We start from the raw sequence: 25,649 nt of genomic DNA on the forward strand, positions 1-25,649 counted from the left end.
AATAATCTGCGTCATCTCAAAGAGAAACATTCAAATTTCCAGGAAAAAGAAAGGAAAGCAAAGCAGCAGACTTTCAGATAGATGACGTCATTGATTCAAACTGAACATCTGCACACCAGATGCAGACCCAGCCTTAAAATAGGTACTGTTAGTAGGAAGTATAGGCCACCTGCGGGGTGTATTTATACGCTTTGTGTAAATAGTTTGTGTGCAGTGCACATAATTCATGTTATGGCTACAGCTGAGTGGCCTTAAGATACATACGGATGAGCTCAGATGAGATGCTAATGAAACGTCAGTGACACTTTGGGGCTTGATTTGAGTTAAACTGTTCCAAATCACCAATATGTAGATTGCAATCCAGTGCAATAAATACAATAAAGTACACAAAGATTTTTAAAAGTGTCATTTTTTGGGGGGGGAGGGAGGGGGGGGGGGGCATCTAAACCAAATGTATACAACATGTGCAAGACAATCGAGCCTATACTGTGACAATGTGAGCTAAATGTTGAGATGTGCAGTGTACACATTGAATTTGTTCTATATATTCTGCACATTTAAAGACTCGCTGTACTATAAAGTTTAAAAAATAATTTTGAATGTGTTTTTGCACTGAATTGAAAACTGTGGATTTTGTCACCCATCATTTTTTGCTCAATCGGGTTCTCTCACGGCCAGCATGGGGAGAAGAAATGAAAGCAATGTATAACTCTGCCATGTGAGTAACACGTGGGGACCTCTGCCTAAGCCCATGAGTGTCTTTGGGTTTTCCAGACACGCCTTTCAGACACCGGGGCTGCCAGTGCTGAGGAGGAGGATCGGGTGAAGGTGGAGCGGAGGGAAAGGGAAGAACCCGTCCCCCTGTCAGAAGTATGCGGGGCTCGGCCTCTCAGACCTTGCGTCAGCCCGGACGGTTTAACAAAGCTGTCAGCCCCGGTGCGGACGCAGACGGAGGTGCACGGAGCTGACAGCGACGGGACGAGGAGGATGTAGCTCACCTGCGGAGAGCGGCGTGTCGTGCGTTTAAGACGGGACTAATTCAGGAGTCAATGCATTTGCAGTTCATCACCAGTGATGAGTTGGCTCCTGGTGTGGATTCTAACTGCTGCCGGGATTCAACAACAGGTGGGATGGAGGACAGATTTTTAATGATACTGAGCTCTCATCCAGGATGCAGAGGAGTTGTGAGGTTAACATAATTCTGAAAATGTGCATCTCTGTATTGTCCATTTATAGCCCAGAGAAGCTTTAAACTTCCCATAATGACATATAGTGTGTTTCTAGTTCTTCACAGTATGTTTGATTGACTTTTGACAGTTTAATTGTAAAGTTTTTGCGCCAAAGAATTTAAAGTATTTGTTGAATCATTATAAGGACTTTTGTGGCATAGTGGTAAGTTTATGGGAACCGCGTCGTTGGAGATAAACAAATAAATGTGACATCAAAAAAAATAGTTGGCTGTAAAGTAAGCTTGATTGAATTTGTTGACCAAACTGAACCCATAATTCTCTTTGCATGTTTCTGAAGTGACGTCGCTTTGTCATCTTCATCCCGGAGTTAAAGTTGAGAAGCTGACAGTGGCCGCCGCTTCACGTCCCCTCGTTTGTTTTATTCTGGTGCCACCTCGTGGTTATATAGGAAACAACTTGTTTTTTAACGGCTTCATTTCTTTTTTCCACACTCCGCTATTATCTATATGTATCAGTCTGTGGCTCAGCTTTTAAATAATGTATGCTGGAAAAAAAAAAAGAAATAAAAACTGTGATTTATTACAAAGAAAATGCCGTTTTGCCAGTTTTAAAGCCATTTAGCAAAGGAAAGTAATTTATGTTTGTTTTACTTTATTTAAAAACTAGACCATGATAATACATTATTTCATATGGGATATTATTGTTATCCTTTCAGCTGATAATGAAACGTAATGTGGAAGCCTAATAATGCATTTTTTCCTCATTTTCCATTGTTTAAACTATGAACATGTTTGAAACAGTTATTTTTTTCTCCTTTCAATGTCACAGAATGGGTTGAGGGAGATTTTATGAAAACAATACCCCAGTTTCTGTTTCCCCCCTGGCCTTTTTGGAAAAAAAGTCTAATTTTTCAAATGTTTTCCCACCTCCCTGAGGAAGGGTTCGTCCATGCCTGGTGCACAAATCAAAGGTCATCTGGTCTGACGAGGAAACAGATCAAATCAGCTGAGGAAGGAGGGTCATCAGTCCTTTTCCCTTTTCAGAAGAGAAAATACTTTTATCAGCCATCACCAAAATATGACAGCTATTGTAGAAAAACATTCAAAGAGATGATGATATTGAAGGGTTGTGTTACACCGTTATTTGAACGTCTTTCTCTGCTTGTAGTGTTGCTCAAGTTTTCCGAAATATCTGTTTCTCTAATTAATTTAGTGCTCTGCTACTCCACCCTTCCCCTGACAGAGATTAAACACTTTAAAAATAAAATCATGCAGAATTTCATGTTTCAACGATTTCATGTTGATGATTACATTAGGCTTACCCTATGTGTTTTCAAAATTAGCTTATGAAACTTCCACTCCGTCTTTCTTAGAGTGATGGACAGCTTTTGAGCTGTGTTTGCCCCCCCCCCCCCCCTCCTCTCTGATAATTAGCCTGATAACTGTGGGCTGAACAATGTCTTAGTGTCATGGCCCTGATTATAACTCATTCATCTGCATCAGCTTTCAGCACTGCACAGCAGTTATTGATATGACCATTATTCCATTGAAATGCAGAGAACTGGCTCAGGGATATGACATGAGATGATTAAGCATGTTTCCTCACAATTAATTGTGGATTAAGTGTGCGTGTGTGTGTGTGTGTTGTGGGGGGGGGGGGGGGGTGCATGCATTTCTTTCATGGATCAGCTCTTTACTAAGAACTAACTGATCATATGGATGATATTATAATGTATGAGTATAGGACCTCCAGTGGATTATTTGCTTCCCTCGACAGTTTCAATGTTTCTTGATAAATACAGTTGTCATTTTATTATTACCTCATGTGTGTTAAGTGAAAATTGACATACTCCATATTAGTTTTAAGGATGTATAGTTTGGTGAACTTTTCTTTGCCTAGGAAGCAAACCTTAGTGTCTCTCTCACTGAACGATGACCCAGAGACCATCTTCTGACATTCTTCTCAAGCACGCTGTGTTCTCAAAACAAGCCGAATTGGATTTGACCTCTCAAAAGGGATATCTGTTCCACTGTCCAATTGTTAGGCTGTTAACGTGGCTCATGTGGCCTGTTTCAGTGAGAACATCTGCTTTTAAGAACCGCAGAGCTGTTTACTGTGTGATCTTGGCTTCACAGAGCAGCTTGTAAGAGTCAAAACTGGGGGTGGGGGGGGTGATTAAGTTTCATTGGCAGGATTTTTAACAGCTCAGCACAGTTGCAGATTTTAAATATGAGTATGAAACACTTCCGGAGTGTTAAGTACAAACAAGACTTTACTATGTCACTGCTTTAATGAGATTATCGCCACTGGGTTTTTCATTAATTTATATAGGCTTAATTGATTTATTGCTCAGCATGATGTTAGCAGGCCGCCATGTGATTCACCTGTGTAGGCAGTGAAACAGAAGTGTTTGTTAGGGCAGGATATGAAAGAATTCAGGATTAAGGATATTAAGAATATTACCTCGCCACATTAACTCTTTTTGTAATAAAAGATGGCGTTTTCATCATTCAAGTGTTTTACTTTCGTGTGACCAAAGATAATAGTGTATTTGAGGGTTCATACATGATGTTGCATTTATTCATTATGAGAAGCCAATGGTCATATTGTGAACAAAAACATTATATTTTATGAAATTGACTGGTTAAACTGCATTTTGTTTTAAGAAAGTTGTTGTCTTTTAGGCTTAATTTACCCACTTTCCTCTCTCCAGGCCTACTCCCAGAACTCCACTGCCATGCCGCCTGCGACAGCCTTCACATCCCCAGCTGCGGACCTGTACAACCGCACACAGTACTGCACGTGGCCCTGCGATTGCCCCATGGTCCCCCCCACCTGTCCGCCGGGCGTGAGCCTCCTCATGGACGGCTGTGACTGCTGCAAGGCCTGCGCCCGTCAGGTTGGCGAGGTGTGCAACGAGGCAGACACATGCGACTACCACAAGGGACTGTACTGTGACTACAGCTCGGGCAAGCCTAGGTACGAAAAAGGAGTGTGTGCATGTAAGTGTCACTCACCGAAACCGACAAAACAAACAACAGATTTTACACAGCAGGTTCTAGTTCATTCATCTGATGTATTTTAGGCTCACTGTGTACACCGCGGCACAGATTGCAAGGAACAAGATTGTAGGTTATTTGTTGTAGAGCATGGTGTTTGCTGCCACATCAATGCCGGTTGTCCTAGCAACAACACAGATGTCACTTGACCAGAATACTGATGCAGTTTAAGGTTGTCTGTTTGGCACCACGGGCTGCAGCATACAAGCCATTTGTTCACCTCCTCTGGTCTTGGTTTTCAGTTCCAGTAGTTCATAGTTGCATGAGGCATTTTGACAGCACATATTTCTGTGCAGACCTCTGTTTGCTGCTCTCGATGGGATGTCCTGCTGAGGGAAATCACTTCACAATACAATAACAGATGCATGTCCACAAATGTGAAGTGGTTTGTATTACAAACCGCAATGGAAGTGACATGTTGACATCATAAGCCTGCATTCTATATGTTTGGGGATGTTTACACCTGGGAAATGATATCCAACTCACTGACATGCAAAACATTATTGGTATTATATTATTCTTATTATGTATCACTCACATTTAGTGCTAAATGTAATTTAGACATTTGATTTTTCACAGTAAAATAGAGAATGTTGGGTTGTACATTACAATATAGTCACTTTCGAAATGAATTTTTTGTCAAACCACAAAGTGATTTATCTTATGTCAAACATTTTTACCTTTTAAGAATGAATTCATTCATAACTATTTGGATCATGAATGCTATGACATTAATATAGCTTCGAAGGGTTTGCAGTATGCATTGCATGTCTGTATAATATGTGACTGCTTGTCATTTCTCTCTGCCAGATATGGTGGGAACAGGCTGCGAGCATGATGGCGTGATCTACCGTAACGGGCAGAGCTTCAAGCCCAGCTGTAAATACCAGTGTGTGTGTGTGAACGGTGCCATCGGCTGTGTGGGGCTGTGCACGGAGTCCCAACCTCCGCGGGTGTGGTGCCAAACCCCACGCCGGGTCAAAGTCAGGGGACAATGCTGTGAGCAATGGATCTGTGATGAACCCAAAAGAGGGCGCAAGACGGCACCACGACATGCAGTAGAGGGTAGGACGCCTCGGATATATGTATACACAAATGGGGGGGGGGGGGGGGGTACGCTATTACCTGGTGAAGTTAAGCTTTATCTTTCAAACTCTTTTCAAATCCCCTCATTTCTTTCCAGCCCACTGAAATGCGTCACAGTTCACAGTTGAGCTAAATCAAAGGGACTGCTTCCAGTATAGTAAGAGAACACAAAAAGTAGGTGATGCTAGTGAGGAATAAACTAGCGGGTTGTTTAAAATAAGCATTGTCATTGCTTTAAAAGCATGGTTATGTCAACTAATTCTTAGGTTCCGGAGGCTTTTTGAAGGACTGGGATCTGGAGAATATCATTGTAGATGCAGTTCTCTGAATAACTTTATATCTACAGTTGAATATATTGTACATGTAAAAAGTTGTAAGAGGCCAGGGAATGCAGATTGACCTTATATAGTTTCAATTCTTTGGATATTTCTCATAATATATTGTTAATTTACATTTTGTAGAAGAAAGAGTTAATATCGTTTTTCAATAACAGATGGATACAATTGGATTTGGATTTGTAGCTGCAGCTGTGTTTATAATTGGCAGTACAAACATCTGTAGTTATGTAAGGACAGTTTGTAGTCCAGGAGGATCCTGAGGTTTGTGTGTGTGTGTGTGTGTGTGTGTGTGTGTGTGTGTGTGTGTGTGTGTGTGTGTGTGTGTGTGCAGGGACAGACCAACCCTTTCCTGTGGAAGCCCTCATCCAGTTTTTGGATGATGTCAAGTTTAGTGTCTTATTATTGCAGCAGTGCTGTGGAGGATCAATGTGAAAGAAGATATCTTTGTGTTGCATAAGGATAGGGATCAGATCCAGATTACGAGGTAATTTAGATTAAAAACAGAGACAACAGAAGGTTCCTATGCTTCTCCTGGTAAAATATTACAAATATAGAAACTGCCCTGAACAGTTTTCTGGCCTTTTGACTTTTCTTTTTTGTCAGTTTAAACATCTATGTTGATATCTTTATCCTTCAACATTTTTGCATTCATTAGTTCTTTATCTAAATAGAACTAAGAGGTATCTGTATAAAAAACTAAGTGTAGCAGTTTGTAGACATGATCTATTTACCTCACTTCCAGCTTCCCCAGCTGAGACCAGGAGCTGGCACAAGAACTGCATTACCCAGACTACCTCATGGAGCCCCTGCTCAAAGAGCTGTGATCGCGGCCTGTCCCTGAGGATCTCTAACGCCAACGAGGAGTGTGAGCTGGTCAAAGAGTCTCGCCTGTGCAACCTGCGGCCCTGTGAGGTCGACATCACCAAACACATCAAGGTAGCAATTCTGTTTGATATCTCAAGCAGTCAAACGATGATGTGCATGATTAAAAACTGGGTATTCAAAAGGTTCCTAAACTTTACACCTTTCTACTCCCATCCTCCATCAGCCGGGAAAGAAGTGTCTGAACATCTACAGGGAAGAACTGCCCTCAAACCTCACCATCTCTGGCTGCACCAGCAGGAAGCAGTACAGGCCCAAATACTGCGGCGTCTGCACAGACGAGCGCTGCTGCATCCCCTACAAGTCCAAAACCATCGAGGTAGAGTTCGAGTGTCCTAACGGGACAGGATTCACCTGGAAGATGCTGTGGGTCCAGGCTTGCTTCTGCAACCTCAGCTGCAGAAACCCCAACGACATCTTCGCCGAGCTGGAGAGTTACTATGGTCACTCAGAAGTCATGAACTAACAGGTGGCAATCCCGGTCTCTGCCTGTGGGAGGATCCTGACTTACTCCTGGCTTCTCTTTCTTACGCAATGTTTTATATTTGTGATGCGTATGATTATGTACAAGGTATTTTCTTACGGTCTCTTTTCCTATTGGAAAAATCTGTAAATATGAAACGCATATGTGTCTCCAGATTGGATTCATAAAGCATGATGTGCTTTTGAAGAATATTTGAAGCACTGCTTTGCAAATGAAAACAATATTCAGCCTGTGAGTGTATGTAACAGTGAAGGCTTAATTTATTTATGTAGCTTTTTGCATATGAAATAACATATGCAATGTTCTTGACATTGTCTGTCTTTAAACTCACAAGTCAACTTAGACGATAAGGCTTTATTCGAGATGTTTTCCTTTATATTTCTTTAAATTTACTTTATAAGAAATGTTAAAAAGACAGAAATGGACTGAGGTGCCAAAGACAAAGCCTTATTTTAGGACTGCATGTCCAAATATTCAATGACAATCAGGGAAGATCAGTTACAAGTTTTTTTATTGTCATTTTTTTAATAAATACAAACTGTTATGTCACTTTAATGCTTTACTAAAGCATTAGACGGTTGTATGTCACATCTTTACAAAGCTGTGTATGTGTTCTACAAAGCTAAATGTTGCTGTAATGCAAGTAAAATTAAAGAGAAGAAGGTGTCGGGTAAGTTCTATGGCTATCCTCATGTTAAAATGTGAACCTATCACTTCACTCACCCAAAAATCCACAACCACATAAGAGCATCACGTCTAAAAAAAAACATTTCCATGGCACATCTTTGTTCCATTGTGCTTGATTGCATATAAATCATCATAAAAAGAAAAAAATAATAATGTCTGAAGCCATGATCCATTAATAAAAGCATACAATGTAAAAGCTTTTGAATTTTGAGTCATGACAAAGCATACAGCCTCATTGGAATGTACTAAAAATGATCGTGTAATTCGCGTTAAGAGTGTGAACAGATGTATAGTTGTTAAAAAAAAAAAATGTGTTTGTGAAAAAAATGCAAGGGTAATAGATATTAGCATATTAGAAACAATATTATTTGCTGTATAAACATGATATACTTGAAGTCTGTCGATTCATTTTCAAAGTTACATTGCAATTTGTGAGAAAAACTATAATTTTTATTAATCCAAGCGCCATATTCTCTCTCCACATCTACAAATTCCACGTACAAAGAACATGGAAAATGCAGAATAACTGATCAAACAATTACAGTGAGAACAGAATACGGTCATTTACAGTCAGGTATATTTGAGAAAGCCGTGTCAATATGGTAAAAATAGGATGCGGGAATGCAGAAATGGAAATTAAAACATTTTTTAATATGCATGAGAGATTATGAGAGATACATGTACAAGCTGGTGTACTCTTCGCCACAGCTTTCTCCGACATTCTCTACTTTGGTGTCCCAAGATGCTGCGGTGCCCCCAACTACACACTCACCCGACCGAGGAGCTCAGGAGCATTTTCTGTTCAGATGTGTGCGAGTCCCTCAGAATGACAAAACAGGCATACAGTTGACCCTGAACTCCCACTCAAAAGCATTGTATTTTCAAATTTGGGGCATCTCGCCTGCACTGAATAGTCTACAGGTGAGTGTCCGTTGTGCGTTTTTACAATACCAGGTATGTTATATTAGTGTCCTTCTCGACATCGGTGTGTAGTGTATGTGCAGAGGAATGTGTGTGTCTGTGTGTCAGTTAGAGGCAGCGCAGCACAAGCCGAAGGGACCATGAGAGGTTTGGGTGCCTGGAGAGCGACGGGTCACTTAACAGGACACTTCGGTGGACTTGGGCACAGCTTGGTCCACGTTGCTGTTGGCCGTGCCGTCCATGGAGCCGCCTGTGTGTGAGCGGCCGCGCTGGTTGTCGCTCGTTTGGCTGCGGCTGCGGTTGCCCTCGTTGGTGTGCGAGCGAGAGCGGTTTCCCTCACTGGTGTGGGAGCGGGAGCGATTGCCCTCGAAGGAGGTGACGCTGGAGCCGGAGGCGGTGCGGGAGCGGACCAGGCGGGTCATGCTGGCAGAGGGCACTGAGGGGAGAGGAGGAGGAGGATTTAGTAGATGCACTGTTTTGACGAAAGATTATTCTAGTGCTACTGTGAAGAAACCAAGTTCATTTAATTACATTTCTGAGGTACTTGTACTTTACTTAAGTATTTTGATTTTATGTTTTAAGAGTGAAATGATGTAGCTTTTACTCCACTACATACTTCTGAACACAACAGTTACTTGTTACTGTGCAGATTATGATTTAAAAAAAATCTAATGAGCCTACAAAATACAAACCACCCAACAGTATAAAAAATAACTAGAATCAGTTCCACTTCGACCAATAACACATTCAAATGTCATTTACACGTTTATGTATCAGTAATGAATATCCAATGCCATGTTATTTTACATTAACACCATAACTCTGACACAGACCATTTTACCAGAATACCCCTTAATGACATTTGACTGATAATATTGACCTGCTTTTTTTATTGCACACTCTGCAGTACAACAAACAGTTGGAGTTGACCTTAGGTTGAAGCGATAATGCGAGTACATAGGTCATTTATTAACCCCACACAGGGGTGAAGAGGAGAATGTGGGTGAACTCTGCACTCATGGCACCAGGGATTTTGAGTACAATTCTTTTTTCAAATTGTTTACAAAAATCGTAAAATTTAACCTCAATATTCCTGTGAAGTGCATTGTCAATTAAGTAAAGATACTGCATGTATTGAATACGTACTGTATCCCATGCCCTGAATGAAGTACTTGAAAGCTTCTGTCAGTTTGGCAGGCTGCAGAGAGAAGAAAAAAAAACACACACAAGTAGGGAGATAATTAGTCCTCTTGTCATTAATTATCACACTTTGTTTACATAACATTGACAAAACTCAATCTCTCATCCAGCCGCTCACTGCTCAGGGTCTGAGATATGACAGCTGCTATGAGCAGGTGCAGCGCAGCGTGGAGGATTACAACCTGACAACTGTGGTTCATTTCAGCCACTTGCTAATGCTCTTAAGTGCAACCTTCTTATGTCATCCACACGTCCACCTGATCCCTTCTGCGGCAGATTATCCAGCCCTGCACAGCCTGCTCTACAACATTAACAGTGTCACACAAACACAAACATACACACCTGGTCAACCTGCGGCATGCCTCCGCAGTCAGACATCTGGAGAAAGGAGGGGAAACACAAAAGAGGCCATTAGCATTTAGCATGTTGTACATTCGCACAGCAGTGGACACACGCCATTACCCCCACATTGCATTCGACACGTCCCATTTCAACACGTCAACCACCTTGTCCCTGCTACCTCCAATCAGTGATCCTCTAGACCCTGAACAGTTAACCCCAATAAATGGTACCCATTTGAGCTCTAGCAGCCATTTGGTTGCAGCTGTGGGTCATAAAATAGGTTGCCTTGGGCCAACACAAGTAGGTCAGTTCAGCAGATTGTGTCCACAGAGGCGATATGCCACGCACGTCGCCTCTGAGGACACATTCAGCATTCCTACCCCTGGTTAATATGTCACCAGGTAAATGCTGAGCCACTGGAATCTAATCAGCCGATGCGTTTCCATCAAGGCTATTATAATCTGAATGAGAATATGGGCCAGGGGGGCGGACGAGGTGAGAGGGCGGAGAATCGGGTCTGCTTACCTTAAGCAGGGTAGTCTTTGTTGGGTCCAGCTTGGTGTTGCACTCAACCTGTGGGTTCAAATAAAACACATCTATTCAGTTAAGTATCCTACAAGATTAGAAGTCATATTTTGCAGGTTAAATATATAAGCTGCTATGGCAAAATAATGTGAGATAAAATGTTAAAAATAAGGTTTTAATGCATCACTTATAATCGCCGGCTATGGCTCATAAATGCTAGGAAATCGAATGCTGTTTGGGGGATTTGGGTCGCCTCCCTGAGCTAAAAGCAGTAACAGTCTTTCACCGTTAACAGATTAAAACTACTCTGCGTCACTTGATTTCTGATCCCAACTTTGTTGTTTCCTACGTCGTGTTATACAGTTGTCCTTAAGCATTTAACCGTACATCTTGGGCTTTAACAGGTGACTGGACGGAATAGAAAAACGTGTCCAGCACAAGTTTGCTGGGTTAACGGTAGTGGGAAATCGAGTCATTAGCAATTCGCATTGGAGCTTTTTTTTTTTTTTTTTTTAACGGCTGTGTGAACGACAGAGATTGTGCCTCAACTCACCACAGCCTCCACAGCAGGAGAGGTGTCGCCAACCACCAGCAGTGAAGGGCACCTGGATGAGAGAGACACATACATAACAAATCAAGCATTGGTGAAATGTAATATTTAATATAACATTGTGACTTGAATGATGATGACTTACTTGAGGGTTTTGATGGTGCCTCCTGGGATCGGCCTCTCAATTTCCAGATCCCTCCGACTGTAGAGACAGACATACGTTACAGAAAATCTTCATATTTCTGTTAATGAAAAGTTAAGATTCTGCAACCTGTTGCATCTTTGGTTGTAATTTACTTAGTGTTTTTCTAGTCTACTGACTTTGATGTGTTTTATTTACCTTTCGTAGGACTTGACAAACAGATGCAGGTTGAACTGGTTCATGTCATTCATGATGTGGTGGCGGTATGTTCCAATCAGGTCATGGTTGTGGTAGATCTCCTCCTGAGGCAACCAAACACAAAATCTGTTTAAATCACTGAGAGCTAAAGGCATCATCACACTGCTCTGCAACAACAACAAAAAAGAAAAATGTGAATCTGTACCTTTCCAAAGAGGTGGGTGATGAGCATGTCAGGCATGGCATGGGTCCAGCCGCTGATCTGAAATCAGACGTGAAAACATTTAGCTTTAATGCAGCGCTAATATTTTTGTTGGCAGTCCAAAAATTCTGCCAATGTTTTAGTCTTTATGTGTGTATGTCTGAGCTAATAATGTGTGTTACCTTGTGTGCAGCCCAGTCCATCCATCCCTCAGCACATGGGTTGATGTTGATGAGCAACAGTCCCTCCACCATGTTCGGGTAGTCCAGCTAAAACACACGCACAACATGATATTAGTGATTTATTACTGTAAAACACAATGCTGCATTTAGCTAAATATATGTGCAAAAAAGGGGAGCTCCCTCTTCAGGCTGCCGATGTTTTGAGCTATTTGAAAATTGTGTGTGTTAGTGTCATGTTTTGGATTATGTTTTGGATTAGTCTTTATATATATATTGTCCTATGATGGACACTTAGCTTATTTACAGAGAAGGCTGCAGCGAGGAGTTAAAAGTTGTATCTCTGTCAGCCTTGTGTCGACAGAGTGAGACTTCCTGCTGTGCACAATGTTAGTGTTGAGCTGGAACATTCCTCAGGCTTTTATGGCTCAGCAGGCTCAAGCAATAGGCAGTGTTATATTGCCAAAATTAGCATAAAGATAAAACACATTAGCTGGCTCTGTTAATCCTAAAATGATTAAAACTCACAATTATTAAGTGTGATTGAGAGGGGAAGGGCCAAACTTACAGCGAATCTGGTCAGAATGTAGGCCCCGGCTCCAATGCCCATTCCTAAAACAGTCTTCAGCCTGCGGTCAAACACGCAAGGATACTGTTAGAACAACAGGTTAGAAAACATCCTAAATTGAAGTGTGAAGAGTTCGTGTGAAAGCTGAAGCTCAATTTACCCAAACTGCTTCAACACCAGTGGGAGGGTCTCAGAGAGTTGGTCCATAGAAGGGTACTCGTATCTGGGAAATAAAAAGCATATCGTTTCAAATGAATGGTTAACAATTTCATAATAACCACTATCTAATCCTTGGTCTATATTGGTCTGTGTTATTGATATCAGCCTGTAACAGCCATCTGTTCTCATATCATGTTCAGCTCAGGTAGCGTCAACATGAAGCAAAGTCCCACCATCAAAGCAGAGATTAGGCTGAACGAGATAAACACCTGTCCTCACAACACATTTGTCAAATTAGGTCGTCTTAAATTCACCCGCAGGGATCTAACTGTCAAGATCACAGCCTGCTTGACATACATTAAGTGCTTGTGTGTGTGTGTGTGTGTGTGTGTGTGTGTGTGTGTGTTTGTGACTGCATGTTTGTCTGGCTCACCCAGTGGAAAAGGTGTTAGCTCCCTCATGCTGCCCGGGGGCGTCAACATGTAAGACGGCAAAGTGCTGCATGATCTCTGACATGTCCTCGTGGTTGAAGAGCGTGCTCCAGCAAGTTTTTTCTGAAAAAAAAAACAGTCCAATGAAAGGGAGGGGGGGGGGAGGTGGATAAGTGATACTTGGCTGGTAAGTAGAAATGACCTCAAGTAACCGAAGAGAACAAGACTTGTTTTGTACGACATGCAGATGCTGTGCCTCGCCCACAATATTTGACACCATCACAAAAATCTATCAGTAAGAGTTTAGATACTGTAATGTAATAAACTTAACTATACAAAGCTTTCTTGGTGAACCTAATCTGGTCCCACGTGGTACAGTAATTCAAAACACCCAAGGCTTCAGGCACAACAACAGATGTTTCACTTAGATTGAGCTGAATGGGTCGCCAGGCTTACGGTTCAGTCCAATGTCATGGAAGGTGAGGATGACTGGTCTGTCACCCTTGGGAACCCCCGTCATTGTACAGTGGATTCTTCCATACACAGTCTCCACATCAGTCTCCTACAGATGCAGAAAATAAATGAACAAACTTAGCATAAAAAAAAAACATTCCAAGTAAACATATCAAGAGATGCATCTTGAAGCTACAAGGATGAGAATAATGTTGCACCTCAACATTATGTCCAGCAACAGAGGGATGTATCAAACCTGAAGACATCTACCACCACTACAGCGCACTTAAAATGCATCTGTTTAACACAAATATATGACCAAATTAACAACACAAGAACTTCATGTTCAATGATTCAGTCACAAAATGTTTTAGTATTGCTTCATTTAGTTTTCAAAATATTCTTCATGCCATTCAAATGTAATAGTTTCTTTTTTTTCCTTTCAATTCTTAAATCGAATCACCAAAAAAAAAACTACAAAACTGCCGAAGCCTTTTAAAGATTTTCCACTTATTTAAATCCAGTCCGTTGCTAATAAGGAAACTATCAGAAATATAAAACGATTCTCTATTCGGCGCCGACACCTGTTCTATAACTCCAGCAGGGAGCATAATCCGTCAATGCACTTGAAACTACTCAGTGCAAACATTTCAATACCGCCTTTCTTTACTCACACTGACTTCGATCTCAGTAACGATCATTTCCACGTCAGAATCCTCCAGAACCATGTTTGCAGGAGTAAAGCTCTGCTCGCTACTGAAAAGGTGTAGTTGCAGTGGCTCCCTGAGCTATAGATCCAAACGCTAATAAACCTCTGAAAGATCCAAACGTTAGTAAGCCTCTGAAGTTGTTTAGCTCTGCTCTGAGCGCTTTATAGCCCCCCTACTTACCAGTTGGCCTAAGCTCCCGGCCTCCTATGACGCCTTGCAGGCTGGTCAAAACAAGCTAACTCTAGATGGAGATCCCTAAATTGGATCAACCAATGTCAGACAGAGGGGCATTGGCTACTGTGTTGACATGATGAGTACATTATGATCAGTGGGAAAACATGCTGAATGAATTGGGGGAGGGGAAGACATTTCCAAAATAATGGCTGAACTGAGGAACCTTTAACTAAAATGTAACACAGCAGCAAAGGCTACAAAGAGCTTAACAAAGACTTTTAATGAAAGTCATAAACATTCACTAAAAATACTCCATTAACAGCAAGTGATTGATTTAATAGGCTAATAACAATACTGACATAACACTATGTATTATATTCCAAAATGAGATGTATACTCTTGAAGACAACTTCCTGTCTAAAACATATTGCTCTCATGAAATAAAACTGATGGTGAGAACAGTGTTATTATAGGAGAAAAATGCTTGTATACAGCCATAAATTTATAAATCCTAAAAGAAAGTCTGCCCTATTGTGACCTGACATCATGGTCTATAAGATGACCTATTGGGTTGTTTTCAAACCAGTTTTGACTGCCCTGGAAGAACATCCAAGGAGGTACACCACCTATTTAGCGGACATAAAAACATCTAAGGATTCACCTCGCCTCGCTCCACCCACCCTCCCCCTCTACAATCAAACACGTGGGCTTCACAGGCGAAATAATCCTGCAACACGACATTGGCGTGAAAGTACATATGCATTTACTGTGAATGTCAGGAGTAAACCCACAATATTGTCGCCTTCAACTAATCCTACATCAGTAATTGTTGAAAAATTGGCAACCACAGAGATATAACACTTGCCCTGGATACTTCAGATCGTCTAAACTGTCGGTGTGACACAAAAGTAAGTTAGACGGCTCAGTCAGAGCATTTTTAAAGAATATTTACTTCATACTTAAACTGTACCTTTAAGATCAGCAACTTCTTCTACGTCTTTTCTGACTGTGAGGGTCTGAGCGCTGTCCGAGGTGCTGAGAGGCCCCCCCAGACTCAGCAGCACCCATATACCCTTCAAAATGTGTGCGTCAATGTGCTGGAGAGGCACGAGAAAGGGTCGATGCACTGCAGCTGTGTTATCTGCCCAGAGTGCGTCTCATCACTCTCAGTACCCGACTGAATTAGCGAGGGCCCAATAAGATTTCAGTCCTGATAAAATCACAGCAGATGAAAGGTCACCGCCATGATGGATGAGCCTCTGCCACAACTATGTTGATTAGTGGCAAAGTATTTATTTTTATCCACCACTAGATGGTATCAAACAAGCTAAAATAATAAGGTATAGAATAAACCCGTCTGTACATACAATCAGTAATCTGAGTCGACACAAGCTTCAAACAATACAGCTGGGTTTACAACTGGTGGGAGTGATAAATGCTGGATCTTATTTCTTGTGTCTGGAAACATACCTTGATAACGAGCTGCAGCACAGCCTCTCTCAAGCCCTGCAAGGAAAGAACAGAGTGATGAAAATATAAAACTAATGCAATTATATTGCAACATGCTATAATCTAATATCCTGAGGGCGCCATCCTGTCACTGAATGTATTTTCTCATCCATATGACCTCTGTCATGTGAGGCACTGAGTAACATTTCAACTGCACAAGTTGTGGACAAAGGTCAGCAAACTACCTCCACAACATGTACTACACAGAAGCTTTTACACAAACCTACTTATGACTAAAGCTACTTATTAAAATGAAATCTAATCTGGCGAAGAACATCAGAAATGTGAGATTTTAGCATTTTGCAGCGATCAGGGTGCTTCATATCTTCACCCTGTGGCTGGCCATGATTAGAAAACTCTTAATGGACCCATTTATTTAATTAGTGTGATACTTAATAGTATCAATATTTGGTGCAGATCCAAATCCAGGTCCACAATTATGAATTGCTAATTGTGAGATCTTTTTTTTTTTACTATTTTCTAATGAACAGCTACATTTGCTTGAACAAAAAGAACTTGGCAGACATGATTGCATGTCACTGAGCGACAGAGTACTAAAGCTATTTTTTTTCTGAGAATTCTCCTCACACACGGTTTGTCTTGCCTCTGTTCAGGATACATACCGGCAGTTCTCGGTCAACCAGCAGGGGTTTGGACTCAACAACCTGGATGTCGTCCATTTCAAAGAGCTGCAGAGCCTGGGTGGGAGAGAACAGAGTAGTTTGTGAGTGACTGGTTCAACCTGTGTTTGAGCCTTAAGACGCTTCAGCTTGTATTGGATGATGTGTGGGAAAAAGGTTTAGTAAAATATCTGCCTTTCCCAAACTTCCCAAAGGCGTGTTCTTTTCAATAAGTCATAATGTTACTCAAACCTCTTTGAAAAGGGTGCGGCAAAAGGTAGGCGGGCTATAGTCGGCTGACTTGCAGACAATGACATGTTGCGTGAACTTTTGGGGCGTGTTTTACACAAGGCTCATAACACGACACTACTACGGACCTGAATGCACTCACGTACACACAGACCCACACAGGTGACTAGACAAAAGGAACATGCAGAGACTGGCGCTGTGATCTGCACTGAGATGCAGACCAGATAATAGGACACACCTGTGAACCGCCCACAACAGAGACACGCAGACAGGATGAACATAAAATGAAATACTGTACTTTGGCCCAAACCGTCCATGCTTTTTAAAGACCGAAGCAATCCCTCCCAGTTTCAAGATTTGGGATATTTCAAAAAACAAAGAACACAGTTCTAGGCAAACAGAAATAGACTGAAAGGGCAGGGAGAAAAAGAAAGAAAGGAAAGGGGTAGTGTGAAGAGATGCCAGGCTTTAGATTGTGATGTGGGTCATGATGCTGTGTTGGAGGAGAGGCAGGCTGAGGCTCTGCTTGCAAATCAAATTAGCCAGTTAAAAAGGCCTCTTTGTCCACTGGCTCCACTGGCTCCTGAGAGCCAGGGGCCTGCCCTTCTCTCTCCTTCACTGACCCACATACACACAGACAGGAAGCAACAGACATCCTTGTTTCCATCAATACATGCATGCTCTTTCATGCCTCTGCTGGCTCTCTAGCTCGCTCTCAGTATTATGTCCCTTTTTGCCGTTTGTCTAGGTTTCTGCTTGGTTGCAGTTGCTATGTTTGCTCTTTCCACACTCATTCCATGTGTTTTGTGCGCTCCGTCTTTCCGTTGGTCTTTGTAAACTAAATCGACATCAACCTACAGGACTGCAATGTGACCGTCGGAGGGAAGTGGTCTTTTAGAGGAAGTTTTTCGTTACATTTCAAATGTGGAGGTGTCTGACAGAACTCGCTCTGGACTCACGCATACATAAATACACACCCACTCCTGTGACTGGGAGAACAGAGACCGGAGCCAGCCGGATCTCACAATAGCACAGAGGAAGAGGAGTATCAAACAACAGGTTCATTTTTCTGCCGAGGCCTTCAGAAACATGGCCGCCGTCGCACTGCGGGAGCTTTGTTGAAGAGGACAAGAGATCAGCCCCCGTTGAGATTCCACAGCCATGTGAGAGAAGTCATGTTAATGATGTTGAAAAATGAAACTACTCAGGCCGTTTCAGATTAGAAAATGGGGGGGGGGGGGGAGAGAATCAGCGCATGCATCAACATAGGGGAATCCTCCAAGCCTATTTTCAAGCCTATTTGCAAACACCATCACCACCTGTTAGGTTGGCAGCACAGGGAGAACCTGGCTGGGCAGCAGGCTGAGACAACTAGGTCACCTGCTGTTTACATCAGCGGTGTTCCTCCAATTGTTTGCCTTGCTGAGCTAATGTTTCACCTGGCCAAGACGAAGGAGGGGAGGGAGGTGTTTTAGTTTAACCCCACAGGACCCTAATCCCAAACACTAAAATATGAGTACTGCCGTCTTGACACTTCTTACACGTCGAATGATTGGCAGGAAAAAACATTGCTACATTCAAAACATACATATGAATGATGAAGAATTTTGTGTTGTTTCTCAGATTATCAGTAAGATGCAAACTACCTAGATACAATTTTTAAAAAGGGACGTGATGTTTTTGCAGTGTATCTTTTTCTCACAAGGATTTTATGTCGCTGCTGCAGCAGGGGGCTCTCTCTTTAAACTGGCTTCACTCCAAAACTGGTTTGGTGTCATTGGCAACGGTCTTCAACCGAGGCAAACCAGTTCTTGCATGCATATTCTCTATTGAAACTGTGCGTGTATGTGTGTGTGTGTGTGTGTGCGTGTGTGTGTGTGTTTTTCAGAAAGTGTCGGGCCGTGGGGAAGAAAACTAACTATTCACTGACACATCTTTGGCCTGGCAGAAGTGAGACTGTGTTATGCAATCGTGAAGAGGAAACAGTGGGAGGATATATGCTCAGGACGATCCAATGTGTAACCCAAGATCAGCTGCATAACAAAGAATACAAACTGTATGTTTTTCTGTGAGATACTGGCTCGTAAAGTTTCACTATTTCTGAAACAAGATTTGGAAATAAACATGAAGTCCCATGACAACATACACTATAATAAAGCCTTTACATGGCTACATGCTCTTAACAGCCAATTGATAATCCATTACTCTTCCAAGCGTTCACAACAATCATAACTCTCAGGATTAGGTTTTATATGTTGATTACTGAAAAGCAAACTTGTTGAAAATCCAATGTTTTCACTTGAAAGTGAGATAATGTGGCTTGAGCTTCAGAGTAAAACAACAACAGTGATGCAGGCCTCTACATAATCCATTAGTGCTTGTTTTGCCACAGTAAATCCAGAGATACCACACACTTCTTTAAGCCAGAACATCCAAGTTACAAAACCACATGAGCGCAAACTCTTTCTCTGCTCGCTTGTGACAGAAACATATGTACTGATTCGATTTGGACAGCGGGTCTCAATATTAGGGAGCCAGAATCAAGGCCAGGCCATCCTTCCTATAGTTTTAAATCCACGAGCCTGTAGCTTCCATCTGCAGAAACAATGATTGCTTCCCTAATCTTTGGGAACTCGCGTAATCTGTCAAATCCCTGGTTCTGAAATATCAGCACGGCGGCAGCAGGCCTGCCGGACTAAGCTGTCACAGACCTACATTTTCAGATTGTGAAAGATGTCAAAATGCGAGTGTCTCCACTGCCACAGTAAATTGGTGAGTGGGGGTCAGGCTGGTTTGAGGGGTTCACACAGTCACCAGTACAAACAGCTCTTTATTGTGAGATGTATCCGCCCGCATCACTGAAAAAAAATATTAATAGAATTAGCTGGAAAACTAAACAGCCCTAAAGCAGGTCAGGATACGGTGTTGTTTTGTCGTAACAACCAATAGAGAGATGCTTTATATTTTTAGCAGACTGCAATTAATGCCATAAATCAATAAACATAATTTTTCATATTTTGACTTCGGCACTATCCCCTCCCCCATGTCCACACCCTCATGGAGGTTTTTGATTGTTTTTTTTATATCATGGAAAACAAAGAGGATGAGTTTTGCAATTATGGCTCTTGTAATATTTGCAACATTTGGCATGAAAGCGTCCTCCTTGTGTGCGCGTGCGTGTGCGTGTGCTTTCAGTGTCCCATGTTGATCTTTGATCAAGTTCCTGCACCCGCTACACACGTAGCGCCCTGCCTTAATATACAACTGCATGCCACATCATTTTAGTATGCAGTTTAGTAATTTATTTAAAAATATATTAACATCCCAAAAAGTTTATTCACAGAAAATAACTTGTGTTTTGCATTTCCTTTAATATGCACAAAAATCTAAACACCTTCTGAAATACATGTTTTGCTCTGTGCGTTTTCCTTTCCTACAACTGGTGGTCAAATGAAATTGGCACATATGAACTGAAACAGCAAAAAAAAAAAGTAAACTGCATTTCAGTGGAGTTGCACAGCGAAACGGGAATAACAACGTGTTCAGACATGCTGCGAAACTAACAAACTGAGCGCATCGTTCACCTAAAAAAATAACGAAAACATTGACATAAAGTCATGATTTGGAGCAGAAACGTACCTCTGGATTGAACTTGTGATTGTCCTGAGATGAACACTCCGGAGATGGAAAAAAAAGTCCACAAAAAGTTGTTGCCAATTGTTGCAGAGACAGAAGCGTTGCTTTGTTTATAACGTGCGGCGCAAGGCGGATGTATGAGGGAATTTTATAAAGCCTCGGGGGCGTGCAGCCCGGCCCATTTTCACCGCTGCTCTCTCTATTGGGCAACAGCATCTGGGGGATTGATAGCAGATTGACTCTTTCTAGCAGTTGCATGATGAAGAGGCTGATGACAGCGACTCATGGGTGAAAATACTCGAAGGTCGATCCCCGCTCCTTAAACTCTTACAGTGTTACCAAACTGCCACATTGACTTCTCAATGTTACTTGCTCACTTTTTCTTTTCTATTTTTTTTAGTTATTTTTTGACTATGGAGTTGGTAGTTGTTGTTTCACATGGGTGCTGACAAAACAGTTTAACTGGAAGTAAGATGTGTTGAATTTCATTATTCTCCCCCCCCCCCCCCCCCCCCCCCCCCCACACTGTGTGCATCGCCACTGTGTCTGATGTGACACGTGTGATACTTTCATGGTTAGGTGGTAATTAGTTTGGTATAACAGAGCTTCTTCTCTCCTCAATGAGCTGACAGGGTGTGGACAGGAATCTTGGCACGTCTGTTTGCCTCTTTTGTATCAGTGTAGGGCCTAGTGTAAACTATAATTCACCGCACTCTAACGGAGTCATAATGGTCTTTCTACACTCTGGCAATCCACGCAGCTGATATTTTTAAGATGGGTTTGAGCCATTGTCGGCTGCTCTGGCTGACGGGTTAGGAATGCAGCCAGTCCTGCAACCTTGATTTAAGGCCAAGAGAAGATAAGTCTGTACAAAGGGAAGCCCTTCCCTCTCCTTGGATGAAGCCGCCTTTCCTTGATCGCACACCGATATTGTCCGTTCAAAGTTAGCTCGTCCTTCAGAAGCAATAATCAATGCCACAATAGAGATGGTTCGCTATGGTGTGTGCTGCTGTACAGATGTTAGTTTGAGGTGAAGACATGTTATCTTCACCAATCCTCTCTAAGTGACCTCAAATAGATAGTGTGTGTGTGTGTGTGTGTGTGTGTGTGTGTGAGAGTGTGTGTGTGTGTGTGTGTGAGTGTGTGTGTGTGTGTGTGTGTGTGTGTGTGTGTGTGTGTGTGTGTGTGTGTGTGTAAATGTAGGCCTCAGCATATACTAAGCAGGTTGTTTGTGATCCCACATCCAGATACAGTGCAGTGGAAATTTCCACACCTGCAAGAGGCTGACTGTTACACTGTGGATCTGCCAATACGTGCTTGTATTGGCAATGAGTGAGTGAAAAGTCCTTGTCAACACACAATAGCCGCACTGTGGGCTTGTAATGTGAGGCCCACGATAGGAACACATCGGACAATAGGCGCTTTTGAGGGGGAAAATATAACCACTACGCTAATGTAACGCTCAGTCACTTTGTGCATTGCACAACATGGGGATCAATGCTAATGGATGGAAGTCAGAGATATTCTTAGATATCCTTACTAGAAACACTACATAAATCTGTGTGTGTGTGTGTGTGTGTGTGTGTGTGTGTGTGTGTGTGTGTGTGTGTGTGTCAACGAGTTTGTGCGTCTGACCCTACAGCTCCTGTCCAGCTGTCATTGTGAAACAAAGATAGCATTTGGCTGCCAACTGTGATAGATTTAGTGCAGCATATTTGGGACACAGAGTGCCTCAATACCTGATAAAACCAGTGGACTTTTACCTGGCTGATTGCAGTGTTTGAGGAGCAAATGGCAGCCTTTAGAAGGCATATTTAATAAAGCCAGAGCTCCTCAGGTCCTCATAGCTTCACCCCTTCAAACATGATACTCTGCAGTTCCTGTCCTGTTAAAAATACTTGTTTAGTCTGAATTTAAATCAAATGTTTGATGTTTTAGTACTATATTCTTTTTCATTCACTCTCTTTACCATTTTAATCCTACTTTATTTCTGTATTGATTGAATGCCCTTATTGTTGTGTAACCTCTCATTGATTTAATCTTATTTTGTTCTCTTATCATTTTTTCTAAGAACTACGCAGATAAAGCTATTAATATTCTTAGTAATATTATGCAGTGATTTCTTGGAGATAGGTGTTGTGTAAAGAAACAAAAATCAATAGATGTGGTATAAGGCCTGTCGTACCGTAAACAGAATGACAGAAGCATAACTTTTGAACATTGAAAACTTCAAGTAACATTACAGCAAATGGGATTCTGTTTCTGTTTTCTGTCTTTAATTTGTCTTGTTATTAGGCCCATACTGTACAGCCGGAGATAGCGCGAGCTGAAACTGTCTCCTCCCCTCAGTATCACCTCTCTGCCAGTCAGGGGTCACCCAGTTGAAGTGTGTTTGATCTCTAATTTCATGACCACAATGTTCACGGCAAACAGAGCAGACAATAAAAAACTCAGTTCAAACTTCAAATCTCATCCATTCCACCGACTATACTGCTGAATCCTGTACAGCAAAAGTATTTACATTTAATAACATACTATTATGGGCTGTTTCCTGACATCTGTTTGCTCCTCACCTTTATTCAACACACACGCCCATCACAGAGTCTTTGTGTGGCCCTCCTCTAGATTAAACCAGCCGTGACACCCACAGTGATGCAACAGGCTTGTAACAGGCGCGTATGATTCAGACACACATGACATGAAATGTCTTGGTAGGTCACGTAGTAAATGGTTGGTAAGGTGATGAGAATATGTGATCAATGCAGAAAGGTGTGCACGTTGCATTTTCAGTGAGAAGCAAGGCGACCTCACTGACCTCAGTGGTAAATCTTTACCGACCTTTTGTAAAGTTAACGTAGAAGTTGAAAAGATCAACTTTCCAAAGCTACCTGTGGAGTCCAGATAAATCATTACATGCAGTTTGTGTGTTCTTGTTCGCCATGCCACCACTCTCATGTCTGTATGTTTAACAAGCCGGTTAGCTTAGCGTAGCATTATTTCTGTAAACAGGGGGAAACAGATAGCATGGCTCTCTCTTAAAGTAACAGAATCCACCAACCAGCATATTTGAAGCTCATTATTAACACGTCGTATCTAAGTTATTTAAGATGTACAAGAAACAAAAGTCCTCAGCCTCACATTTAACAGCCGGTACTAAACTTCTCATCTAACCTTCGGCGATAGAGTGAAGAAGCATGTGTCCCAAAACATTTTCTTTATAAACTAAAGAAAATGATTCAAATGTACATCACATGTTCTATCACATCTAATTTATTCATGCTTAGCTGAACAAACGTAACTAAAAAGTAGTAATTACTGTAAACCACAGCTGCATGTTGTGGTATTTTGTGGTTTTCTATCTTAGAAAGAGATCTTTTTACAGCCAGCACCCAGGCATGTAATTATTGCACCATATAATAGGCCACCAGACAAACAAACCCTGTTGAGTTTTATTAGGCTGTAAAGTGATTTTACATAGCAGTGGTGGTGTCACCTCCTGTACGGTTCTGATAGGACGGTTTCCCCAGCCTGGCCTATATTGACTATTGATTATCTTTATAACGGGGCTAACTGCTATGATAAGACTATCCCGTTGTCTCTTGATGTTGATAAGGTTGTTACTGAGTGACGAACCAGGCTGTGGTTACTGATGTGTAACGGTCGCCATTAAACAGTAAAGCCTTACTAACATTGTCTGTTTGGTCTGTGAGCTCGTGGGGGGAAAAGGTGAAACTAACAAAATATGAACGCTCTCATTAGGTCTTTCACTAAATATCTACTTTCTTCTAATGCAGGAAGTATAATCTTGGAAAACATGTAAACCATGACAAAGAAATAAAATCAGACTTGTTGTTTTGACAGTTTGATCACATTACCAGAGGGACAGTCAGCTGACACATTCTCAAAGCAGAGAGACAAACAAGTCTGTAATTATTACCGTTCAAAAGACATGAACAACCTTCTGCCTGTTCTAAAAAAAAAAAAGGAAAAGAAGCAATGGCACAAGACTGGTCATTAATTAAATGGTGTTCATTGTTGTATTCACAATGTCTAACTGTTTATGTGCACATATTTATCTACAATGCAGTCAAGTGACAATCTGATATTTGCCTGCTTCTCCAAAATCCAGGAAATCATGAGGATGAAGGGGAGTAGTCATCATCCTGCTATGCAGTACAAAAGGGGATGGTGGTTGTATGAATGACCAGCATGCATCTGACTGAGCGCATTCTGTGTTGCATAGGAAGAGAAGATAAACAAACAGTGAGCTAACCTAATCCTCCCATGGCCACCGTCACTGTCCATAGCTCTAATATCTTTATCACCAGCACCAATTTTAGACACAGAAAACATGCCACGGCACAGTACTGATTACTCAAACAAAGACAGAGCAGCACTCTCAGTTGGTGCCATGTGTAAATACTCTACTGTAGTTGTGCACTGACTTGGCATTGGTGCTACCCAGGAATCCCCTATAGATGAAAATTGAATTTGGTTACACCGTCAACAGATTGATTGTGTTGTTTCATTGTGCCTGTGACCCTAAAATACCTTTCGTATTGTCTATTTCCCCATGCATGTAGAAATCCAGACTACTTTCAAAGTTATTTTTCTGCATTTCCATTAGGCAAGAGCAACAGATTCCAGCAGCAGCTGGTCGGCCTGCACGGATAAAGAAAGCTGGACCGCTCACTAAAGTGGAAGCTGCACCTAACGAGCCTCTGTTTTGATTCCTGAGGAAAATATGTGAGGTCAGGATGACAGGATATTGGCTGGTGGGACTAAGACTGCACCGTGCTAGATTAAAATGTATCTACAGATACACGAACTCGTGTTTGTATTCAACCTACAGCTTGATTCGGTTCCTATCAAGTTGATCGGAATCATTTGAGCCTAAAAGTGAAAGCAAAAGCGTAATCACGTGCCTCCTCCTGTGACATATTAAAGGGGTCTGTGTCCTGTGATATATGAGGGGAAACTGTGAGCCCCTGCTGTGTCGCAGTGAGGACTGTGTTTTTACTCGTCCTCCACACAGGACAATGAGTTGATGAATTGTGGAACAACAGGGTTTGCATATGATCAGTGGACACGGCTGTTTGGACTGATGAGGTAGGGCTGAGGGGAAGTTCGATGGAAGAGATATAAGGAATGGTGG

At 41.9% G+C, this 25,649-nt stretch overlaps 2 protein-coding genes across 2 annotated transcripts; one reads left to right on the top strand and one right to left on the bottom strand.

Annotated features, from left to right (window-relative positions):
• The first annotated feature begins 795 nt into the window (after window positions 1–795).
• On the top strand, window positions 796–7,717 carry ccn4a (cellular communication network factor 4a). Its single transcript, XM_076105792.1, has 5 exons — window positions 796–1,125; window positions 3,904–4,192; window positions 5,060–5,314; window positions 6,416–6,609; window positions 6,722–7,717. Exons 1-5 carry the CDS (start codon window positions 1,075–1,077, stop codon window positions 7,019–7,021), a joined length of 1,089 nt encoding a protein of 362 aa, XP_075961907.1. The 5' UTR covers window positions 796–1,074; the 3' UTR covers window positions 7,022–7,717.
• ndrg1a (N-myc downstream regulated 1a) lies at window positions 7,534–20,636 on the bottom strand. The gene is made up of 16 exons (XM_076105791.1): window positions 20,498–20,636; window positions 16,613–16,687; window positions 15,951–15,986; window positions 13,600–13,705; window positions 13,146–13,266; window positions 12,714–12,776; window positions 12,554–12,614; window positions 11,989–12,075; window positions 11,810–11,866; window positions 11,605–11,708; window positions 11,410–11,466; window positions 11,268–11,319; window positions 10,715–10,762; window positions 10,190–10,225; window positions 9,794–9,845; window positions 7,534–9,083 (listed from the first exon to the last, which is right to left on the bottom strand). The coding sequence occupies exons 2-16, from the start codon at window positions 16,667–16,669 to the stop codon at window positions 8,824–8,826; spliced, it is 1,197 nt and encodes a 398-aa protein (XP_075961906.1). The 5' UTR covers window positions 16,670–16,687; window positions 20,498–20,636; the 3' UTR covers window positions 7,534–8,823.
• Window positions 20,637–25,649: the final 5,013 nt, after the last annotated feature.

This window comes from Anarhichas minor, unplaced genomic scaffold, assembly GCF_050575085.1.
Source record: "Anarhichas minor isolate MPS153535 unplaced genomic scaffold, ASM5057508v1 ptg000033l, whole genome shotgun sequence".
Lineage (NCBI taxonomy): Eukaryota > Metazoa > Chordata > Actinopteri > Perciformes > Anarhichadidae > Anarhichas > Anarhichas minor.